This window comes from Dictyostelium discoideum, assembly GCF_000004695.1.
Source record: "Dictyostelium discoideum AX4 chromosome 5 chromosome, whole genome shotgun sequence".
Lineage (NCBI taxonomy): Eukaryota > Evosea > Eumycetozoa > Dictyosteliales > Dictyosteliaceae > Dictyostelium > Dictyostelium discoideum.
The window spans coordinates 1,517,234-1,539,801 of NC_007091.3; the positions used below are offsets into that span (position 1 = coordinate 1,517,234).

Genomic DNA, 22,568 nt, shown 5'->3' on the forward strand with positions numbered 1-22,568 from the left:
TTATTTATTTCTTTTTTATTTCTAATATATATATTATAAATTTTTTGATTAGATATTTTTAATAATTTTTTTATTTTTTTTTTTTTTTTTCCTTTTTTTTTTTTTTTTTTTTTTTTTTTTGTTTGATAATGTATATTTTAATAAATAAATAAAAAGTTTTTTTTTTTTTTTTTTTTTTTAAAAAAGGGGTTTATTTTTAGACCAAAAATTTGATGAATTGCTGTAAGGTCGACTTTTATATTAAACACATTTAATAAATTAAAAAAATAATTTTAAATCCCATCTGATTTTTCAAATTTTTTTTTTTTTTTTTTTTTTCTTTTTTTTTATTAGGTCCAATACCAATAAAATAAATAATTTAAAAAGAAAAAAAATAAAAAAAGAAAAATTAACATCCTTTTATAACAATTCTCAAATAAAATATTTTTTTAAAATTTTCAATTTTTTTTTTTTTTTTTTTTTTCAATCATACAATTATGAACATAGATTCAAATATTATAAAAAATGAAAATCTAATTAATGCTAACAATCATACAGATAGAAGAGATGTACATGATAGTTTAGCAGAAGCACCAGAGAAAATAACAGAATTAAAAAAAAACCATTGGGAAGAATTATTACCTTCATCATCAAATTGGTATTGCACATCAGTTGCAGATTGTAATGAAAATCAAATATATATATATGCATGCAAATCAAATGTTTCAATATTTAATATTAAATCAAAGTAAGTACTTGAAAAATACAACAGATGTTACCCTATCATATTTTATTTTTCATTGCTAACAAAATTATTATTTTCGTTATTATTGTTATTATTATTAGAAAATTTATTGGTGAATTAAATGGACACACAGATAGGGTAACATCTGTTGGATTTTTCAAGAGATTTGAAAGTAAAAATGATGAGAGTTATAAATGGTGTATAACAGGTTCAGATGATAAAACTGTCAGAATATGGAAATTCAATTCAAACGATGATGATCATAATGAAGACACTGAAATTGGTGATGACTTTAAACATGGTAGTGGTGGTGGTGGTAGTGATGGTGGTGGTGGTGATGATGTAAATAATTTTTATGGAAATAAAAGTAGTAACTTTTGTATTTATTATCACCAAGAACATAAAGCTGGTGTCACATGTGTAGTTGCATCACCATTAGTTCCAGATTTAGTACTATCAGGTGATAAGGCTGGTGCATTAGTAATTTATAGAACATTAACCAATCATGTATTCCCAATACCACCGATAATTGGAAATAATATATCAATTTCAACATTAGCATTCTCACCGAATCATTCAGATTTAGTTGCAATTGGTTATTTAAATGGTATAGTTTTAATTTATAATTTTGTCATTAGATCAACTGTTTGTAAAATTTCTGCTCATTCCGCAGACGTTTTATCAATAGTTTGGTTCGATTCAACTATTATTCAAAAAAATAATATTTTTCATGATAATAATATTAATGATCAAGACGATAATAATAGTAATCACAGAAATAGAATTTTTTTAGCAACATGCTCAAAAGATAAAGCAATTAAAATTTGGAAACAGGTTGGCGAAAAGATTGAAAGTGGATTTACAAATATTTATCAATTTAATCCATCCAAATATTCAATTCAGCATAGTAGTAGTAGTGGTGGTGGTGGTATAAATCAAAATGATAAACAACGTGTTTGGTTAACATTATCATGGTCACCAGAGTCACCACAATATTTATTATCAAATTCACTAACAGCTGATGTATTAATATGGGATTTAATAAATTTTAAATCACCACCTGAAAAATTTCAATCAAGTCATCAAAGATTAATTTTTAATATTACTCAAATACCAAACAGTGATGGTTCTTTAGCAAAAACGACAGCAACAACAGAAACAACAACAAAAAACAAAATAAAAAATAAAGATAAAAAACAATCACAAATTAAATTAAATAATAAGGTTATAACAGTTTCATTAGATAGACAAATAATAATTTGGGAGAATTTAAAAGCAAAGATTAAAATTCAAGGATTAGGTGGATTTGTTTATAGTATTGATACTTGTTCTTATTCACCAAATACTTTTGCAATTGGTTGTGGTGATAATACCATTAGACTTTGGTCACCAACAGAGAATTCTAAAGATGCTTATGAATCTAAAACCCTTTGGAAAGGTATACAATCAAAGGTAACATCTCTATCAATTTGTAAAGATTATGGTTTTTCAAATTCAAATTTAATAGCATTTGGTATGGATGATGGTAGAGTTGGTGTTTATAATATAAATACAAATCAATCAAAAATATTTCCAGGTGGTCATAAAAATGAAATTTATGAAATAATTTGGAAACCACCACCAACCCCAACACCTCAAAAAAATATTAATAATAATAATAATAATAATAATAATAATAATAATAATAATAATAATAATAATAATAATAATAATAATAATAACAATAATAATAATAATAATAATAATAATAATAATATTAATAATAATAATAATAATAATAGTAATAATGAACAGCAACCAAATAAATTATATTCAATTGGTAATAATGAAATTTATGAATGGGATTATAATGATTTTAATAAAAGCTTTACAAATATGACACCAATTATTCAACAATTAAATCCAAAAGAAACATTTAGTAAACATAAAACTGATATTAATTTCAATTTAAATGGTGATATGATTTCAATTGGTTATTCAGATGGTACAATCGATATTTTCACTTCAGAATTTCTTTTCTTAACTAGAATAAGAGAACATAAAAAACTAATCAATCGAGTTCAGTGGAATCACTTTAAAGAGAATGAAATGATTTTAGCTTCTGCTTCAACTGATAAAAAAGTTATAATTTATAAATTATCAAAAATTGGAAATCAAAATGAAAATGAAAAAAAAATTGATAATGAAAAAGGAAAAGAAAATGAAAATGAAAAAGGAAAAGAAAATGAAAATGAAAATGAAAATGAAAATGAAAATGAAAATGAAAATGAAAATGAAAATGAAATAGAAAATATAGTTAATAATAATAATGAAAATGATACAGAAATAGAAATAAAAAATATTAATAAAAACGAAAATGTGGATAAAGAAGAGATGGTTGAAAATAATAATAATAATAATATAAAATATAAGATTGAAATTTTACATCAATTTATTGGTCATAAAAATAATGTTTGTAGTGTTAGTTGGTCAAATGTAGATCCAAATTTATTAGGATCAGCATCTGCTGATGGTACAGTTCAAGTTTGGAATATTAAATCAAAAGAAGCCATTTCAAATATGAGAGGTCATGATGGTAGAGTATTTACAGTTTGTTGGAGTTTACTTGATCCAAATTTATTAGTATCAGGTGGTGAAGATCAAACAGTTAGACTTTGGAATTATTCAACTCAACCATTTAAAACAGTAACTGAATCACAAATTAAAAAATCGCCACAACCTGAGCTTTCAATTTCTTTAAATAAAAAAATAACAGAACAACAGCAACAACAACAACAACCTCAATCACCTATTAAAAGCAATCCTGATCAATCAAATAATCCTTCTTTAGTACCTCCAATATTGTTAACATCAGTAACCTCAACATCAAATACCACAGCAACAGCAACAACTATAACACAAATTACAGAATCATTGCCAAAGAAAAGACCAATATTCCTTTTAAATAAGGATATTGTACAAAGACAAGATAGTTCACAATACGTTGTTCCACTTGCAAAATATTTTACAACGAACGATCAAGATTCCATCAATACCAATGAAACAAAACAAGAATATGAATTTGGTAGTAATAGTGAAAATAATAATTCAAAAATTGAAGCAATATTTTCAGAGAAAAAGGAAATTATTAATAAATTAGTTCAAAAGGAATCATTAGAGTTATTAAAGATTGATGATGTTGAAAATTATATTTCATTAAATAGTTGGAATCCTGCAAATTTAAAACAAGCACTTTATCAAGTAATAAAGAATGGTAAATTAACAGGTAACATTGTATCATTGAGTATTCAAGCAGGAAGAGAAATATTTGAATCAATTTGTAATCTTTATTCACAACAATTGATTTGTATCGGTGATTATCATTTAGCCGTATCATATCTATTAATGATTGGTAAAGTCAATGAAGCCATTGAAGTCTATAGAAATACTCTCCTATTTCAAGAGGCAATCATTTTAGCAAAATCAAGATTCCTACCAGATGATCCAATCATTAATAAACTCTTTACAGAATGGGCAAAACAAACTGAAACTTCTCATCCAATTCATAGTATAAAATGTTATTTAGCAACAATTAATGATCAATCTTTAAATTCAAAACAAGAATTATTAAAATTACTCTCTTCTGTTCAAACAAAACAAATTATAAAAATTCAATCAGATTTAGAACAAATTTTAAAATAAATAAATAAAATCTTTTTTTTTTTTATTAGTCACCAACTCATACTCTTCATTAAATTATTATTATATAAGATATTTTAAAATAATAAAATGATTACCAGTTTATTATTTTTTTTATTTTTATTTTTATATTTATTTTTGTTTATAAATAAAAAAAATTTTAAAATTTTTATTTAAACCAAACTTAATATTTTAATATTACCTTGACTATTTGCAGCTAATAAAATATTTGAGTCTTTTTTCCAACAAACTGAACTAACGAATTGAGAACCATCATCATCAGTTTCTTCACCTGTACCAGAGTTTGCACCGAATCTATGAGTGACAATTGGTTTGGATAAAGTTTTGTAGTATGTGTAAACACCATTATTTTCACTGCCACAGCAAATGTAATCACCATTAACGGTGAGACCAACGAAATTCTTTTCATTTGAATGACCAGTGAAAGTTCTAACGCAATCATTTTGATTAACATTCCATAGTTTCAAAGTACTATCAGTTGAGGCGGATATAATCTCATCCTTATTCATAAATTTGACATAACTAACCGCTTTTCTATGACCCTTGAAAATGAGTAATGGATCTTTATATTGACGAAGATCATAATAGTGAATGTGATGATCAGCCGAACCAAATGCAATTAAATTCGAAGAGCAAGGATTGAATTTAACACAACAAATATTTGCCTTACTCTCGATTGTTGTAATTGCACGTTCAGTTGTTGTTGACCATAGTTTCACTCTTGTATCATCGGAACCTGATGCTAATTGTGTTGGATCAGTACGTGAGAAATCTACACTCCAAACTCTCTTTTCATGTTCTTCCAATGTCATAATGTTTTGACCAGTATTTGCATCCCATAGGGATATGATACCTTCATAATCACTACTGGCAATTTGTGATTTTATATAGGTATTCCAACTTAAACAACTAATCTTTGATCTACAAGTCATCTCTTTAACTGGTGAATGAACCTCGACATTGTCACGAATTTGACTAAATTCAAATATCTTGATTTTCTTTGTAACGCCTGCAGTCGCAAAATATTCTTCATCCCTATCAAATTCTATACTACTAACGATTGATGATGTATTAAATAAATCACCATACTTTAAAGTTGCTAAAACTTTAAATTCATTATATTTTGTAAACTTTAATAAATTTCTTGAAAAACTTAATAATCCTTTACCAACTTTTAATGATTCTATATTATTATTTAAATTATTTAAATTTGAATTTGTATTATTATTATTATTACTATTACTATTACTATTTATTATTGATGAAGATGATGAATTAACTGAATTTGGTGACTTTAATATATTATTATTGTTATGGTTAGTTTCACTTATTATCGTTGGTGAATCATAATCTGATTCATTATATGCTGAAAAATAACAACTTTGTAAATCATCTAAATGTATTTCAACTCTTCTTTTCTTACTTATTAATGAATTATTATTATTATTTGTTGTTGTTGTTGTTGTTGTTGATATTGAAGATGAGGTTGCTGCTGTTGTTGATGGTGTTGTTGATGGTGGTGGTGTTGCTGCTGTTGTTGTTGTTGTTGTTGTTGGTGTCGAAGTAGTTGTTGTTGTTGGTGTTGCTGATGTAGTTGTTGCTCCTGTTGTTGTTGTTGTTGATGTTGTTGGTGTTGCTGCTGTTGTTGTTGTCGTTGCTGCTGTTGTCGTTGCTGCTGTTGTCGTTGCTGCTGTTGTCGTTGCCGTATTTATTCCATTTAAACTTGATTCTAAAATTTTATTATTATTCGGGTTATTATTACTATTATTTACATTACTACTATTATTCGGTATATTGTTATTATTACTATTATTATTATTATTATTATTGCTATTATTATTGCTACTACTATTATTATTGCTATTATTATTGTTACTACTATTATTATTATTATTGATATTATTATTGTTATTATTATTATTATTATTATTATTATTATTATTATTATTATTATTATTATTATTATTATTATTATTATTATTATTATTATTATTATTATTATTTGGATTGATATTATTGTTATTATTATTATTATTACTATGATGTGGTATTGATAAAACTATATTTGAATCATCACCACCTTTACCAATAAATAAAGCATCCCTTAACATATCTAAATCACCATTCGAAAGTGATTCAGAGATATCTTTTTGATGTTCAATTGCTTTAATATCATTCTCTAAATAAGAGATTTGTCTCTTTAATTGTTTAAAAGTTTCCATTTTTTGTGATCTTGTTTTTTGTAGGAAATCCAATAGAATATCATATTCAACTTGTTGATCGTGTACCTCTAAATTCTTTTTCTTCTCCAATAATGTTGATACCATTAAATTTATATCATGTAATGATAAATTCTCATTACTTAATGTATTTCTAAATTGCTTAACTGTTGGTGTTGGTAATAAACTACTCTTTACTCCAATCTTTTCAACAAATTTATTTACTTTTTTTAATTACAAAAAAAATAATAATATAAAATAAAAAATGAAATATTAATATAGATATAGATTATTATTATTATTACTATTATTATTATTATTATTATTATTATTATTATTATTATTATTATTATTATTATTATTATTATTATTATTATTATTATTATAAAAATTTAAAATAAAATAAACATACATGCAAAATTTGGAAATATTTGTTCTCTTGTTAAATACACCATACAAATTGGACAAGTTTTTGATTTTGATAAATGAATAATAATACATTGATAACTAATTTTTTTTTTTTAATTATTTTAGAAATATTGATTAGAATAAATATGTATATAATGATATATTGATGTATCATTTATATTAATAAATAATAATAATTACCAAAAAGAATGACCACATTTCGAAATGAATGGTTCTTTAATCATATCATTACAAACTGGACATAATAATAACTCGTCTACTTCTTCAGTCGCATCAGAGTTTGACTCTGAATCTTTTTTAATTTTATATGTTTTTGGATTTAATGTTGACACTTTGTTATTACTATTGTTAATACTACTGTTATTATTATTTGGATTATTTGGATTATTTGAATTATTATTATTACCATTACTATTACTATTACTATTACTACCATTTAAATTCTCTAAATTTTCATTCATATCTATATTAGTATTATATAACAATAATGATGATGACGATGTTGTTATAGATATCCTAGGTGGTTCTATACTTTCATTACTATTATTATTATTATTATTTGGATTATCTGGATTATTATTATTGAAATTGATATGATTATGATTACTATTACCATTTGATATTGGTGATGAAGTTGCCATACCTGGTGAATCAACCATTGTGTTTGTTGGTGTACTACTTGATGCCATTAAATTGAATGTTTCCATTAATATCGTTTATAATTATCTATTTAAAAATAACTACTTTGATTTATTTGGTGGTGTTTGTATGTGTGGTTTTCCAAAAAAATTTACTGTATAATAATATTTTTATTTATTTATTTATTTATTAATTGTATAAATTTTTTTTAATATTTATTTAATTGTTTAAAAATAGTGTAAAAAAAAAATAAATAAAATAAAATAATATAAAAATAATAACTTTTAAAAATAAATAAAAGAGTGAAATATTAATACAAAATGAGCAAACGGTAGAGTGAGTGAGTGAGTGAGTGAGAGGAGAGAGTGTGTGTGTATGTGTGTGTGTAACAATTTGTTGTTATATTAAAAAATAGTAAGTTGAAAAAAAAAAAAAAAAAAAAAAAAAAAAAATATAATAAAAAAAATATTTTAATATTTACAAAATAAAAAAAAAAAAAAAAAAATTTTCAACAGATTTTTTTTTTTTTTTATTTTTATTTTTAAAATAACAATTAAATTGAAAATTTACAACAACCGTAAACTGTAAACGGGAAAATTTTCTTTTTGTTTAAATTAAAATTAAATAAAAAAAAAAAAAAAAATTAAAAAATTAAAAAATTAAATAGTTAAACAATAAAAAACAACAACAACACCAACACCAACAACAATACAATATGAAAACTAAAACGTGTAAAAATTTAATTTCAAACGAACAAATCCAAGAAGTACAAGAAGTTTATGATACTTTTAAATGTAGAAATGGTAAGATTATATTCAATTACTCTACCCTCTTTATTGGTCCATTTTTTCATTTTATTTTATTTTTTTTTATACTAACACCCCCTATTCATCTGATTATATATATATAGGAGAAATGGATAAAATTAATATACAATATGGATTTAGAGCGTTAGGTGTTAGATTAGGAGAAGAAGAGGTTGAAAAGATATTTAAAAATCAACAATACATTAATTTTAATTCATTTTTAGATATTGTTACACCATTAATCGTAAGAATTGTTATCACTACATCATTAATCAATTGCTTCGTTCACTCACTCATTCATTGATTCATTGATTCATTGATTCATTGATTCATTCATATATTAATATTTTTTTTTGGATATAATTATGTTACATAGTATAAAATTGATGTCTATGCATCATTTGAACAGGCATTTAGTTTATTTGATAGAGATGGCTCTGGTTATATTACATTTGATGATTTAAAAACAGTTGCTATTAATTTAGGTGAAGCAAGATCAGATTCAAAATTGTACAATATGATAAAACGTGCAGATTTAAGTAAGTATTATAATCCTTATTTTTTTATTTATATATTCTTTTTTTTTTTTTTTTTTTTTTTTTTTTTGTCTCTTTATATTTAATTTACTAATAAATAATATAATTTTAGATGGGGATAAAAAAATTAGTAAAATAGAATTTATCCAATTATTATATTGGAAAAAGATATATTGATTTAGAAAAAAAAAAAAAAAAAAAAAAAAATGAAAAAATGAATAGAAAAAGGAAAAAAAGGAAAAAGGAAAAAGAAAAAGGAAAAAAGGAAAATCAATTGTAAATAATATTTTTTCAAATCATATCAAAAAAAAAAAAAAAAAAAAAGTTAAAAAGAATATTTTAATTAGTTATGGTAAATCAAAATTTTTTTTTTTTTTATTTTTTTTTTTTTTAAAAAAATTCATTTATTGTACATATTTCTCAATACCGATACTATATTACTATTATTATTATTATTATTATTACTATAATAAATAAAAATTTCTGGACGTGACACTTAGCTAAAAATGGAAATTGAAGTTCATATTAAATTCATTTTTATTTTTATTTTTATTTTTATTTTTATTTTTATTTTTATTTTTATTTTTTTCATTTTGCTTTTTTTTTCAGTTTCAGGAAAAAAAACTAAAAAAAAATTATTAAATTAAATTAAATTAATTTGTTGCCATCAACAGATTTTTTATTTTTTTTTTATTTTTATTTTTTTTTTCAATTTATTTTTTTAATAATAATAATAATAATAATAATGCTTTTATATTTTATTATTTTTTTTTTTCAACTCCTCACAACAAAGGAAGTTTCATATACATATATAAAATTCCTAAATAAAATAAAATAAAATAAAATAAAATAAAATAAAATAAAATAAAATAAAATAAAATAAATTAAAATAAAAATTAAAATAAAATAAAATGATAACAGCGTCAAAATGGTTTTGGAATGGACTTTGGAATTATACCAATCGTGGTTTCGAGAAAAAGAAACAACATTTTAATGAAAATGATTTAAATCAAGATATTAGTTCAAAACATTTTATAATAACTGGTGGAAATAATGGTTTAGGCTTTCAAACTTCTTTAGAATTAGCAAGTAAGAATTTTTTTTTTTTTTTTTTTTTTTTTTTAATTTTTATTATCAAATTAACCAATGTTTTTATTTTTATTTTATTTTTTTTATTTATTTATAGAACTTGGTGGAAATGTTCATATATTATGCAGAAATCAAGAGAAAGGTGAACAAGCAATAAATGAAATTAAAGATAAATCAAAATCAGATAAAGTTCATCTTCATTTATGTGATGTTTCAATAATTGGTAGTATAAAATCATTTGTAGATGATTGGAAGAAACAAGGTAATTCAGTGGATGTATTAATTCATAATGCAGGCGTTATGTTACCAAATAGAGAAGAAACCTCAGAAGGTCATGAAAAAACATTTGCAACCAATTTATTAGGTCCATTTTTATTAACAAAATTATTAATGTGTGATGATAATAATAGTGGTAGTGGTAGTGGTGAAGGTGCACATAAAAGAGTTATATTCGTATCATCAGGAGGTATGTTAACATCAAAAATGTCAAAAGATTTTGAATTTAAAAAGTTTACAACAAATAAAAATTTAAAATGGGATGGTATGAGAGCATATGCTGAAACCAAAAGAGCAATCATTTATTTAACAGAATTATTTAGTCAAAATTATCAATCATTTAATTCATATTCAATGCATCCAGGTTGGGGTAAATATAAATACATAAAATTTTATTAAATTTTATTTAACTAATTTTCCCAATTTTTATAATATTATATTATAGTCAATACAACTGGAGTAATGAATGGAATGCCTTTGTTTTATAAAATGACAAAATCACAATTAAGAACATTGGAACAAGGTTGTGATACAATTGTTTGGTTAGCAGTTTCACCAACGGTTGAAGATCATTCAAAGTATAGTGGTCAATTTTTTGAAGACCGTCAAATTGTTGATAAATTCATACATAATTCTCATACTGAGTCAAGTCAAGAAGATATAAATTCTTTATGGAATTATTTAAATGAAATATTTTTAAAGAGTTGTTAATTAAATATTTTTAAAAAATAAAAATAAAATAAAAAATTTAAAAATACATTAAAGTAACCACACACACACCACATACTCAACCCCCCACAATAATGATTATTTATTAATATAAAAACAATACAAAAAAAATTGAATATTATTTTTTATTGGTTTAATTTAATTTTTATTTATTTAATTTATTTATAAAACACACACATAAAAAAAAAAAAAACAGATTGTGTGTTTATTTTTTATTTTATTTTTTTTTTTTTATTTTTTTTTTTTTTTATTATTATCATTATTATTTTATTACTATTAGTATTAAAAATAATATAAATTAATTAATGTAATAATAATATTATTGCTGAAAAAAAAAAAAAAAATAGTAAAAAATAAAAAAAAAAAATAAAAAAATGTATAATTATAAAATAATATTATTATTAATAATATTTTATAATTTTTATATGAAAATAAATGGATTAAATACAACAAATGTTGATTATTATCAAATAAAAAGATATGAAAATTCAGATTGTACTGGAGAAGTAATGACATTTTTTGTATTTTATGAAAGTTTAATATTCTCATCATACCTTTCAATCCAATTCCTATGTGATAATTCCAATAGAGATAATATAACTTGTGCTATGGTATCAGGTTATCCTGATGGTCAATCAATTACAAATTTAGAAAATCCAATTCATATCAGTTCAACAGCTTGTTCAAGAGGTTATAAATTATTTTATGAAAAGGAATTTGATTATAATGAAAAAAAATATTGTGTAGTTTCTGAATATTCAACGTATGTAATAGATTAAATAAAAAAAAAAAATAAAAAATAAATTATTAATATTTTTTTTTTCTTTTTTTTTTTTTTTTTTTTTTTTTAAAAAATAATTTGGGTTTGATTTAAAAGAATGTCATGTGAATATAGACCAATTTTAAATTTTGGAAATATTAAAAATGTTTGTTTTAAAGGTAAATATTATGAATGTTCAACATTGTCATTTAAGGAACGTACATGTGGTGTATTATTGAATAAAACAATTTATGATAAAGAACCAGTGGTTGAAATTGCAACATATGTTTGTATGGGTGATATTAAATATGAAAGATCTGTAGTTGTACATGCTGTTACAATTAAAGGTGCAATTGATCCAAATATAAAGGGAATTTATGCACCAAATTTAAGACCATCAAATGGTGATTATAGTCTAGATACCGATGACCAAGATTACAATCCTGAATTTTATTATAATAGTTCATTATCATCATCATTATATCATCAAATACTTTATTTTCCAATCATTGTAATTTTTATAAAATCGACTTTAATTTTATTAATATTTTAAAATAATTAAATAATAATAATTAATCACTTTATTTGGGAAAAAAAAAAAAAAAAAGAATAAATAAAAAAAAAAAATTCTATTTTTGGTGAGAAATTAAAAATAGCCAAGATTTAATCAAAAACATTTAAAAAATAATAAAAAATAAAAATAAAAAAAAAAAAAAAAAAGGTAATAACACATATAATTTAAATCTTTATTTTGTTGAATCATTTATTTTTTTTTTAAAAAAGCAATAAAAAAAATGAAAATAAGAAATTTTTTTTTTATTTTTTTTTTATGTATAAAATATATTCCCTACTCGTTGATCTTCATCTTATAAAAAAAATATCTTCATCTTAACAATTAAAAAAAAAAAAAATAAAATAAAAATTCTAGAATAATGTATATTCGTACACCTAATTATTTTAATTTTTTTTTTGGTGTAACCTTTATCATTATTTAAATTTTTTTTATTTTTTAAGATGCAGATATTTTTTAAGATTGGGGACGTCTTTTTTTTTTAATTATTTTTATTTTTTTTTTTTTTTATATTTTTTTTTTTTTTATTTTTTTTTTTTATGAAAATTTTTATTTTTTTTTTTTATTTTTTTTTTATTTTAGTTGTGGTGAGACAGTTTGTTTGTTCTTTGTATGTCTATGACCAAAGTTTTTAAAAAAAAATCAATTCAACCACTTCAAAATCTCATCACAAGGGAACAATCAAAAATAAAATAATATTACGATTTTGTTTTTTTTTTTAAAAAAAAAAAATAAAATAAAATAAAATAAAATAAAATAAAATAAAATAAAATAAAACAAAATAAAAAAAAAATAAAAAAAATAAAAAATAAAAAATAATAATAATAATAATAAAAATAAGATAATAAAGATAAATCCTTTAATAATTAATTACTTATTTATTTATTTATTTATTATTCATTTATTATTATTTTAAAAACCAAGTATTTTTTTTTTTTTTTTTATTCATTTATTTTTTATTTTTTCAATTAATGTATATGCAATTAATTGCATATACGAAAAAATAATTAAAATTAAATTTATTTCAATAATATCTAAAAATTGTAAAAACAAAAGAAAAAAAAAATATGGATAGCGATATTGAAAATATCAATAGTAATAATAATAATAAAAAAATAGAAAATCATGCAATAATAATAAATAATAATGATGAAAAGAATCAAATAAATAACAATAATAATAATAATAATAATCAAACACCAATAAAGGAAAGATCATTTCTATATATTCATAAAATTAATAATGATGTTAGTTATATGAACTTGCTAACAAGTTATATTGGATCATTTTTAAGTATTTGCTTTTTTGTATTCATAAATGTTGCACAACCTGATATTTTATCATCACTTGGTATTAGTGATGATCAACAAGGTAAATATCATAATTTATTTAATTTTTTTTTTTTTTTTTTATAAAAAAAGTATATTAATAAATAAATAAATAAATATATATAGGTAGAATTAGTGGTAATTTATCATTTTGTAATGAAATAGTTATAGTGGTAGCATCATATACATGGGGTATATTAAGTGATAAAATTGGTAGAAGAGGAGTTTATAGTGCAGGTATGTTTATAATTGGAATTGGTTTAGCAATTTATCCATTTGCAAATTCAATAGTATGTTTATATATATTTAGAATGATATTTGCAGTTGGTGCTGCATCATGTTCATCAATGTTAAGTGCAGTATTGGCTGATTATATACCATTTAGAGATAGAGGTAAAGCAAGTGGATTATTAGGATTTGCAGCTGGAGGTGGAGCAGTATTGGCATCATTGGTTTTAATGAAGATACCGAATCTAATTAAACAGAATAGCGATCTACCCTCAAGACAATCAACAGAGGTCGTTTATGGGATGACTGCCGCTTTGGCAATCATTGGTTCGGTATTGCTGTTCTTTTGCCTACAACGTAAATCAAAGGATATCAAATTGATGTGTAATGAAAAGAAGAATGCATTAAAGATCGCATGGGATGGATTAAAAGCTGGAAAGAAACCATTGCTTTCATTAGCGTATGGTTCAGGGTTTCTAGCGAGGGGCGACAGTGCTATCGCCACTACGTTCCTCTCATTGTGGATCTACCAATACACTCTATCGATCAATGGTGGTGACAAAACTGCTGCCCTCTCAAAATCAGGCACCATCAGTGGTATCGCTCAAACTTGTGCACTCTTTTTCGCATTGGTGGCCGGCTTCCTTTGTGATAGAATGAATAGAATCTTTGCAATGGTATTGTTGGCAATGATTGGGTGTGTGGGTTATTTCATGTTGGCATTCAGTGAGAATCCATTAACAACTCAGTTCTTTGTTGGTGCTTGTATCATTGGTTGTGCAGAAACTGGAATGGTGGTTTCTTCAACTGCTTTGGTTGCACAGGAATCTCCAACTGAACTCAGAGGTTCTGTAAGCGGTTTCTTCTCACAATGTGGTTCAATTGGTATTTTGGTGGCTTCATTATTGGGTGGTATTTTATATGACAAATGGAATGGTTATCCATTTGCATTATTTGGTGTATTCAGTGCACTTCTCTCAATTTGGGGTTTAGTAGTTTTCTTTATCACACAATTCAAACAATCACTTGTACCAAATAGTCCAATCAAAAATTTCTTTAAAAATTTTATTCAAAATAATGATAGGGAATTTAATAATCAAAAACAAATTGATTCTTTAAAAGATCCATTAATTTCAAATTTATTATAAAAAAAAAAAAAAAAAAAGAAAATAAAAAAAAAAAAAAGGAAAAATAAATCAAAAACAATTTTTTTTTTTTTTTTTGTTTGTTTAATATTATATTACTAAAAATAAAAAAATGAAAATATTTATTAAATTATTTAGTTTAATTAATTTATTTTTTATTAATTTTATTTATTCAAAAGAAGTTTGTAGTTTAATTGAACCAATTATTGCATTTGGACAAACAGGATGTGAAAATCCAAAAATAGAAATTGGAAATTATAGAGACTATGATGATATCATTTTCGAACCAAACCCAATTTCCAAATCATTTGAATTACCAAATAATTTTATTGTGGCTTTAGATTTTGGAATAAACTATCGAATTACATTTATAAATGTATTGATAATATTTTTAGAAGCTTTCAAACTCATGATGGACCAAGATTTAAAAGTACCAAAGGAGCATGTTCTGAAATTGTCACTACTTATTTTGGTGAAAGTAGAGGTCAATATATTGGTCAAAGTGATATAGAATATCCAAAATGTTCTATCCTACCGGTATGGGTAATTTAACAATTTACAATAAAGATACCAAAGAAGTTATTGGGCAGAGAGTTGAAGATTTAGACTATAATCCAACTAGTGGAAATTTTTCATTTTATTTTGGTAGTCTAATGAGATATTGTTATTTAAAACCAAATGTATTCACCTTTCATATTGAATTACCAGAACCAGTTGTTACCCTTAGAATAACTTGTAAATTCCAAGATATAGGAGGGATGAGTAGTGGTAAAACTCAAATTGACTCAAGTGAGCATATTTATAAAATTTTTATTAATGGTGATGAATTATTATATAGTCCTGATCTTATTCTCAGTCTACCATACGGGTACTCAAACTTAACTTTTATTTTCGAAGGGATTTGTCAACCACAAACATATATTCATTTCGTTGACTCAAATGATGACTTTGCGTTATCATTTGAAATTGTTAATGTTACTGATTGCTCTCAATCAAATGGGACCAACTTGAACATTTAGATGTTGAATTTTTAAAAAGTAATAATGATCTACAAAATTATTACCCCAATTCTGAACATTGGTATTTAAAATTACCAAGTGGATTTTATAAAATAACAATTGAAAAACTTAATGAAGATGGCTTAAGTTGTTTGGGAAGTTCTATTATTTTAATACCAACAAATTTAGAGGTACCAAATGTATCTTACACAATAATTAATAAACCAATTTGTAATGAAGACTATAATGGTTCAATATCATTTGAATATGTCACTTTTAGGGATCAAACTACAATGGCAATTGGCAATGTTTTTTATTACGGTTATAAAACTATGTTTGAAAATGGTATGGTTATTGGTTTTAATCCTGGTCATTATGTTTTTAGTATTGCATCTGGAAGTTGTTCTTGGGCAGTACCAGTTACCATACCAGTGGAACCAATTTCATATACTTATGAAACCCTATGGTATTATAGAAGTGATTTTTGCTCGATTGAATTTGGCTATCAATTTAATTTCGATAATTATATGGAAGCTAATGTCAGGGTCCCTTTTTTTAAAGAAGGAAGTTATTGTAAAGGATTATTATCTGGAAGTACTAGAGAGAGTTTAAATGTTTCATTTATTATTAAAAATGTATGCCAGTTTACATTTCCAGTTTATATTGATGAATCAATTTTTCAACTAGATTTAAGTTATACAATAGCGAGAACTCCTGTTTGCGATACAGGTGGTGAAACATTTGATATTCAATTTTCAAGATGAAATTTGTTTGGGTAGTAAAAATGGTGAACTTTTATTAAATGATGATGAATATAATTACCAGCCATTTGTTTATTCTGATTCTTACTTTAAAGTATTATTACCATTATTAAATTCAGAAGAAAGAAAAAGAATTACAACAGATTATTGTAGGAGATGGTTCACTAAACTATCTGTTGATATTGGTATTTCAATTTTCTCACTCAATATTTCGTCAAATCCCTATCAATCAGTTATTATTCCATCAATTTTAAACTCAACTTATTCAAGTGATTTATTATTTAACTATAATATTACTACACCTTCAAATTTATCTATGCAATTCATTAAATCTGGTGTATTAACAATTGATTCATTAAAAGAGAGTGGTCAATATAATTTAACAGTTTCGGATAGCCATTGCATCCAAACTCATAAATTTAGTATTAACCAATGTCAATTAGATAATGGTGATGATGGTTCAACAAACATGGGTTTAGCTATTGGTTTACCAATCGGTTTGGTAGCTGCTGGCGCTACTGCTACTGGTGTTTTCTTTTATAAAACGTGTTGGATCAATAAAAACCAAAGAACTACTTCCCGAGGAACATGAAATGGAAACTGTTACTACCTTCCAAGGCGGTCGTTTGGTTGAACTTGATAAATTTTAATGCGTTTGAACCAAAATAAATTAAAAAAAATAAAAATAAATTAAAAAATGATAAAAAAAAAATATAGTTTGTGTGTGGTTTGTGAAATTTTTTTTTTCAAAAATTCCAAAATACCAAAAAAGGCTTAGAGTTTAGGAGAAAGAAAAAAGATAAAAAATTAAAAAATCAAAAAATCAAAAAGGTTTAGAATTAAGTTTAACAAAAAAAAATTATTATAAATACTGATATTTTGAAATTGTTTGAAAAAAAAAAAATATAATTTGATTATAAAAAAATAAAATAAAAAAAAAATAAAATAAAAAAATAAATAAAAAAAAAAAAAAAAATCCCAAGCAATTGGGAAAATTTTCAGTTGCTAAAAAATCTATTTATAAATTTTTTTTTTTATTTTTTTGTTGATTTTCTTTTCTTTTTTTATTTTTTATTTTTTTATTTTTTATTTTTTTTTTTTAAATTTTTTTAATAGAACTTACATTAATCAACCTTTTTTTTATATATTCTAAATATAAATTTTTATTTTTATTTTTTTTAGGTAAAAAAAAAAAATGAAAATTAAAATTTTTTCATTAATATTATTAGTTTCAATTTTAATTAATATTAGTAAATCAGAAATTTGTGATATTATAACACCAATATATTATTTTGATGATACAAATTGCGATCCAGATTATTATTCAGTAGTTAATCCAACAGTGTACATTCAAAATATTAAAGATTATGATTATGTTCTTGTTAGTCCTGAACCAATTTCAAGATCTTACAATGCACCAGACAACTATATTGTTGTATTAGATTTTGGTAAAAGTTATAATTTTCAATTTGTTAAAGATGAATGTGTAGAAGATGAACCAATAATAACAAGTAATGGACCAAGATTTATAATTACAGACCCACCATGTATTGGATCCTTAAGTACAATAGATTTCATTCCAGATCCAAAAAAGAACGGCATAAACTATACCTTCGCAATGGACAGTGACCCAATAACGCTTCCAATTCAACTCGATTCTCCAAATCAATATATAATTGAAGTGTTTTTCGATGGTGTTTCAAAATGTAAAGAACCAATAACATTGAAAGGTTCAAATAATCCTGGAGTACAACCTAAAATTAAAACAACAAATCCAGTTTGTGGTCAATTAAATGGTGTTATTGAAATTGAAAATTATAATAATTTTACAAGTATTGTTATTGGGTCATCAGCTCCAATTCAACCAACTAATGCAGGTTTTTACAGTGAATTGAGTGGTGGTGAATATACAATTACAACCATCGATAATGAATGTGGAGAAAGAAGTATTTCAGTGGAACTGAATCAAGTAGCACCATCATATCATGTAGAATTTGTTGATTTCTCTTGTCCAACTTCACCAAAGATGCAATTAGTAATCAATACCACTCAAAGCTATCAAATTTTTAAAGGAGATGAACCTATATCGAACCCATTTACAGCAGATTATTACGATTCATTTTCAGTAGAATTGGAATGTGGAGTTAGTTTTGACCTTATTATAAATTTTCCAGATTCATTTCCCCTACTTCAATACACCTATGAAGAAAGTGATTATTGTCAACCATATACCATTAATATAATTGGATACAACTCAACACTTTTTCCATCACTTTCAGTTAGTCAAGAAGATTCAACTATCGGATTAGATGCCAATAATTCATTTGAAGCAACAACTGGTAAAATTTATATCTTGCAAGATAATTGTTATAGTTCAGTATTGAAATTTGGTAGAACCTATCCAAAACCAATATATAAATATCTTAATAACTCTGATTTTTGTGTTGATACTGTTGATATTCAAATTTATAACGCTCAAGATTTCTATTACATTTCATTGGCTCCATTCCAAGGTGAAGGATCAATAAGTTCAAAAAGATATTCAATAAAAGATGGTATTTTTAGAAATGTTACAAATCAAAGACTATACTTGGAGTACAGTTATAGAGGTTGCTCAGATATCTATGGTTTTGAAATTGGTAATAGTAATAGAATGGATAATGATAATTTAGATGTTGAATACAACATTACAAGATATCCAACATGTTATTATCTCTTTGGTGAAGCAGATGTTAAATTCTATAAAAAGAATACCACTGAATTGGTAGCTTCATTTACTCAAAGTTTTTTCTATTATGGTGAAGGTGCTACTTTTGGTTTCTACAGAGATTTCGAATATAATTGTGATGGTTCAGTAAATGGTCTCAATCTTGGTGATTTTAAATTGGAACAAGCTCATGTTAATGTTACAACAGAAACTCAACCAATATGTAAATATTCTCAAAATGAAACTACTATACGTATCGATTCAAATACTGAAATTGCAACTTTTAAAATCAATGGTGCCAATGTTTACCCATACAATACCAATGGCAATACTTATTATTTTGAATGTAACTCTGGTAATATCACCATTGAACTAACATTCTCAAGACAAACAGAATGCAAACAAATGACAATTTATCATTTGGTTGAACCAAAACAAGATTTCCACCTTTCATATCAAACAAACAGCGTTACAGATTGTACAATAATGGATGGTTCTATGTTTATTGATGGTTGGGATAATTTCACCTCTTTACTCATTGATGGATCTCCATATGTCCCAGGTCCAGATTTTTGGCTTGTTGATTTACAGAGTAAAGCTTATTTAATTAATTTTGTAAAAACCTTTAGTGATGGATCAACATGTACTGGCTTTGAATATATTTTCGTACCAAGTTTACCTGCTGATATATCCTATACAATCATTAATCAACCACTATGTAGTAATGATCAAACTGGTACAGTTTCATTTGAATATGCTTCCAACTTCCCAAATCAACCAAATAGAATGCCAATTCAATATGTTTCTCGAGGTGGAATTCAAATCAAAGGTACAATTGCAGAAAATTATTACCCTGGAACTTATTTATTCAATGTTTCATATGGTACTTGCTCTTGGGGTGTACCGGTTACATTTAATGAAATACCAATCGATATAACCTATAAACAAGTTTGGAATTATCTTGATGAATCTTGTCAAATTCAAGTTGGTTATCAATTCAGTGCAAATAATTCAATAGCATCAGGAAATATAGCCCCATATTCCGATGGTTTTACTTCTGTTGGTGGATTATTGTTTGGACAAGTAACAAATTCTTATTTTAATGTCGAAGTTTATTATGCCCCCTATCAAGCTTGTAAAAAGACATTTGAAATTTCATCTTATGATTCTTATGACCTTTTATATCCACAAGTTTATTATAGCATCGTTAGGAAACCAGATTGTATGTCATCTGATCATACATATGATATTAAAATTACAAATCCATCAAAATGGGCAAGTGTATCAGTTGGTGGTATGTCAATGGATTCAAATGGTATTATTAAAAATGTTGTACCCTATATGAAAATGGAAGGAACAACTCTTGGTACCAATTGTAAATATTCTAGTTTATATCGTGATGAAGAGTACAATGAAATTGCGATTGAAAGTATTATTACCGATGAGACTTGTCATGGTAGTAAAAATGGTCAAATTCAATTCCCAGATGATCAATATGATTATTATGCATTCAGTATGGTTGATGATGAAAGAGTTTTGCTACCATTGGCAAACCCACAAGATAAATATACATTTAAACAAATAACAAGTGAAAGCGTTGACATTGGTAGAGTGGGTAAAAATATATTAAAATCAACTTGTATGCCATTTGCCAATGCAACAATTCAAGGTAGTGAACCAACATTAATTGAAAATATTAATGATCAATGTACAGCAGATGGTTTAGGTTCAATCAATTATGAAACTTCAATTCTAGGTTTAAATCTCTTAGGTTACATTTATTTAAATGATTCTAGTGAACAACAATTTAATGGTACATTAAATGGTATAATACCAGGTTCATATAGAGTTGCAAATTTAAGAGTTACAAATGATTATTGCAAAAGAAGTTTCAATTTATTAGAAGTAAACGTGGGTTCCTCAATATTCTCTATTAATATTAATTCATCAATTTGTGAATCAGTTATTATTACACCATTATCTATTTCTTCAAGTTATCCAAATGCTACCTATCAATATAATATTACATCACCCACAAATAATTTGCAGCAATACATTCAACCCGATTTATTAAAATTAGATTCATTTGAAGAATTTGGTTTATATACAGTTGCAGTTTCAGATAGTCATTGTATTCAAACTCAAGTTTTCAATATTACCAAATGCCTAAAACTAATTGATGGTAGTAGTGATGATGATGGTGGTGTTAACCTAGGTTTAGCAATTGGTTTACCAATTGGTTTAGTAGGTTTAGGTGCAATTATTGCTGCTAGTATTTTCCTTTATAGGAAACGTCAAAGTCCAATTAAAGCAAACCAATTACCAGCACTTTCACATGAAATGGAAACAGTTTCAACTTTCCAAGGTGGTCGTGTTGTTGAAATAGATAAATTTTAAAAGATTTAAAGATTTTTGTAATAAAATAATAAATAAATAAATTAAATAAATAATATAAATTAAAATAATTAAATCTTTTTCTTTTTTTCTTTTTCTTTTTTTATTGTGTACATTAAATATTATTTCGTAGAGTTATTTTTATTATAATATTATTTATTTCCAGTTTATTTAAGGACAATGCTTTGGATCATTATAAATTTTACAACCAGAATCTAAATTTAATTTTATAATAAAAAAAATTTTGTTAGTAATGGTGTTTTTGTTATTTTTTTTTATTGTTTTTTTTTTTTTTTTTTTTAAAAAAAAAAAATTATACATACCAGTTGCAATTAAAACAACTATTAATATAATTAAAATTACAATGCAAACAATCATACAAGTACTACCAGCATTTTGTTTTATTGTTTCCATTCTACGATTTGCATTTCTTAATCTCATTGAAACGGCATCAGTTCCAATTTCAACATCATCCAACATTTCATTATGTTGATCCAATTCATTACTCATTGCATGGGCCATATTCTTTT

General features: G+C 24.1%; 10 protein-coding genes and 1 non-coding gene across 11 annotated transcripts in view; 8 read left to right on the forward strand and 3 right to left on the reverse strand.

Annotated features, from left to right (window-relative positions):
* Positions 1–179: 179 nt before the first annotated feature.
* On the reverse strand, positions 180–233 carry r58. The gene has a single exon.
* Positions 234–476: 243 nt separating this feature from the next.
* gemin5 (component of gems 5) lies at positions 477–4,405 on the forward strand (the record flags this gene model as incomplete). Its single annotated transcript, XM_631653.1, has 2 exons — positions 477–727; positions 826–4,405. The coding sequence occupies 2 exons, from the start codon at positions 477–479 to the stop codon at positions 4,403–4,405; spliced, it is 3,831 nt and encodes a 1,276-aa protein (XP_636745.1).
* Positions 4,406–4,575: 170 nt separating this feature from the next.
* On the reverse strand, positions 4,576–7,778 carry DDB_G0288453 (hypothetical protein; the record flags this gene model as incomplete). Its single annotated transcript, XM_631654.1, has 3 exons — positions 4,576–6,866; positions 7,055–7,149; positions 7,252–7,778. 3 exons carry the CDS (start codon positions 7,776–7,778, stop codon positions 4,576–4,578), a joined length of 2,913 nt encoding a protein of 970 aa, XP_636746.1.
* Positions 7,779–8,425: 647 nt separating this feature from the next.
* cenA (hypothetical protein) lies at positions 8,426–9,229 on the forward strand (the record flags this gene model as incomplete). Its single annotated transcript, XM_631655.1, has 4 exons — positions 8,426–8,513; positions 8,621–8,760; positions 8,893–9,055; positions 9,165–9,229. The coding sequence occupies 4 exons, from the start codon at positions 8,426–8,428 to the stop codon at positions 9,227–9,229; spliced, it is 456 nt and encodes a 151-aa protein (XP_636747.1).
* A 734-nt stretch (positions 9,230–9,963) lies between these two features.
* Positions 9,964–11,128, forward strand: DDB_G0288429 (hypothetical protein; the record flags this gene model as incomplete). The annotated part of the gene is made up of 3 exons (XM_631656.1): positions 9,964–10,141; positions 10,239–10,787; positions 10,863–11,128. 3 exons carry the CDS (start codon positions 9,964–9,966, stop codon positions 11,126–11,128), a joined length of 993 nt encoding a protein of 330 aa, XP_636748.1.
* A 392-nt stretch (positions 11,129–11,520) lies between these two features.
* Positions 11,521–11,925, forward strand: DDB_G0288431 (hypothetical protein; the record flags this gene model as incomplete). The annotated part of the gene is made up of 1 exon (XM_631657.1): positions 11,521–11,925. One exon carries the CDS (start codon positions 11,521–11,523, stop codon positions 11,923–11,925), a length of 405 nt encoding a protein of 134 aa, XP_636749.1.
* A 99-nt stretch (positions 11,926–12,024) lies between these two features.
* On the forward strand, positions 12,025–12,459 carry DDB_G0288433 (hypothetical protein; the record flags this gene model as incomplete). The annotated part of the gene is made up of 1 exon (XM_631658.1): positions 12,025–12,459. The coding sequence occupies one exon, from the start codon at positions 12,025–12,027 to the stop codon at positions 12,457–12,459; it is 435 nt and encodes a 144-aa protein (XP_636750.1).
* A 1,085-nt stretch (positions 12,460–13,544) lies between these two features.
* Positions 13,545–15,181, forward strand: DDB_G0288435 (hypothetical protein; the record flags this gene model as incomplete). Its single annotated transcript, XM_631659.1, has 2 exons — positions 13,545–13,848; positions 13,932–15,181. The coding sequence occupies 2 exons, from the start codon at positions 13,545–13,547 to the stop codon at positions 15,179–15,181; spliced, it is 1,554 nt and encodes a 517-aa protein (XP_636751.1).
* Positions 15,182–15,699: 518 nt separating this feature from the next.
* Positions 15,700–17,529, forward strand: DDB_G0288455 (hypothetical protein; the record flags this gene model as incomplete). Its single annotated transcript, XM_631660.1, has 3 exons — positions 15,700–16,130; positions 16,217–16,908; positions 17,033–17,529. The coding sequence occupies 3 exons, from the start codon at positions 15,700–15,702 to the stop codon at positions 17,527–17,529; spliced, it is 1,620 nt and encodes a 539-aa protein (XP_636752.1).
* Positions 17,530–18,132: 603 nt separating this feature from the next.
* Positions 18,133–22,041, forward strand: DDB_G0288437 (hypothetical protein; the record flags this gene model as incomplete). The annotated part of the gene is made up of 1 exon (XM_631661.1): positions 18,133–22,041. One exon carries the CDS (start codon positions 18,133–18,135, stop codon positions 22,039–22,041), a length of 3,909 nt encoding a protein of 1,302 aa, XP_636753.1.
* Positions 22,042–22,209: 168 nt separating this feature from the next.
* syn8B (hypothetical protein) overlaps positions 22,210–22,568 on the reverse strand; it is a gene marked incomplete at both ends in the record, with an annotated part of 1,124 nt that continues 765 nt past the window's right edge. Inside the window, 2 exons of the mRNA XM_631662.1 lie at positions 22,210–22,253; positions 22,362–22,568. The exon at positions 22,362–22,568 is cut by the window's right edge and continues 182 nt beyond it. Coding sequence (XP_636754.1) covers positions 22,210–22,253; positions 22,362–22,568 — 251 coding nt within the window. The remainder of the gene's footprint in view (positions 22,254–22,361) is intronic.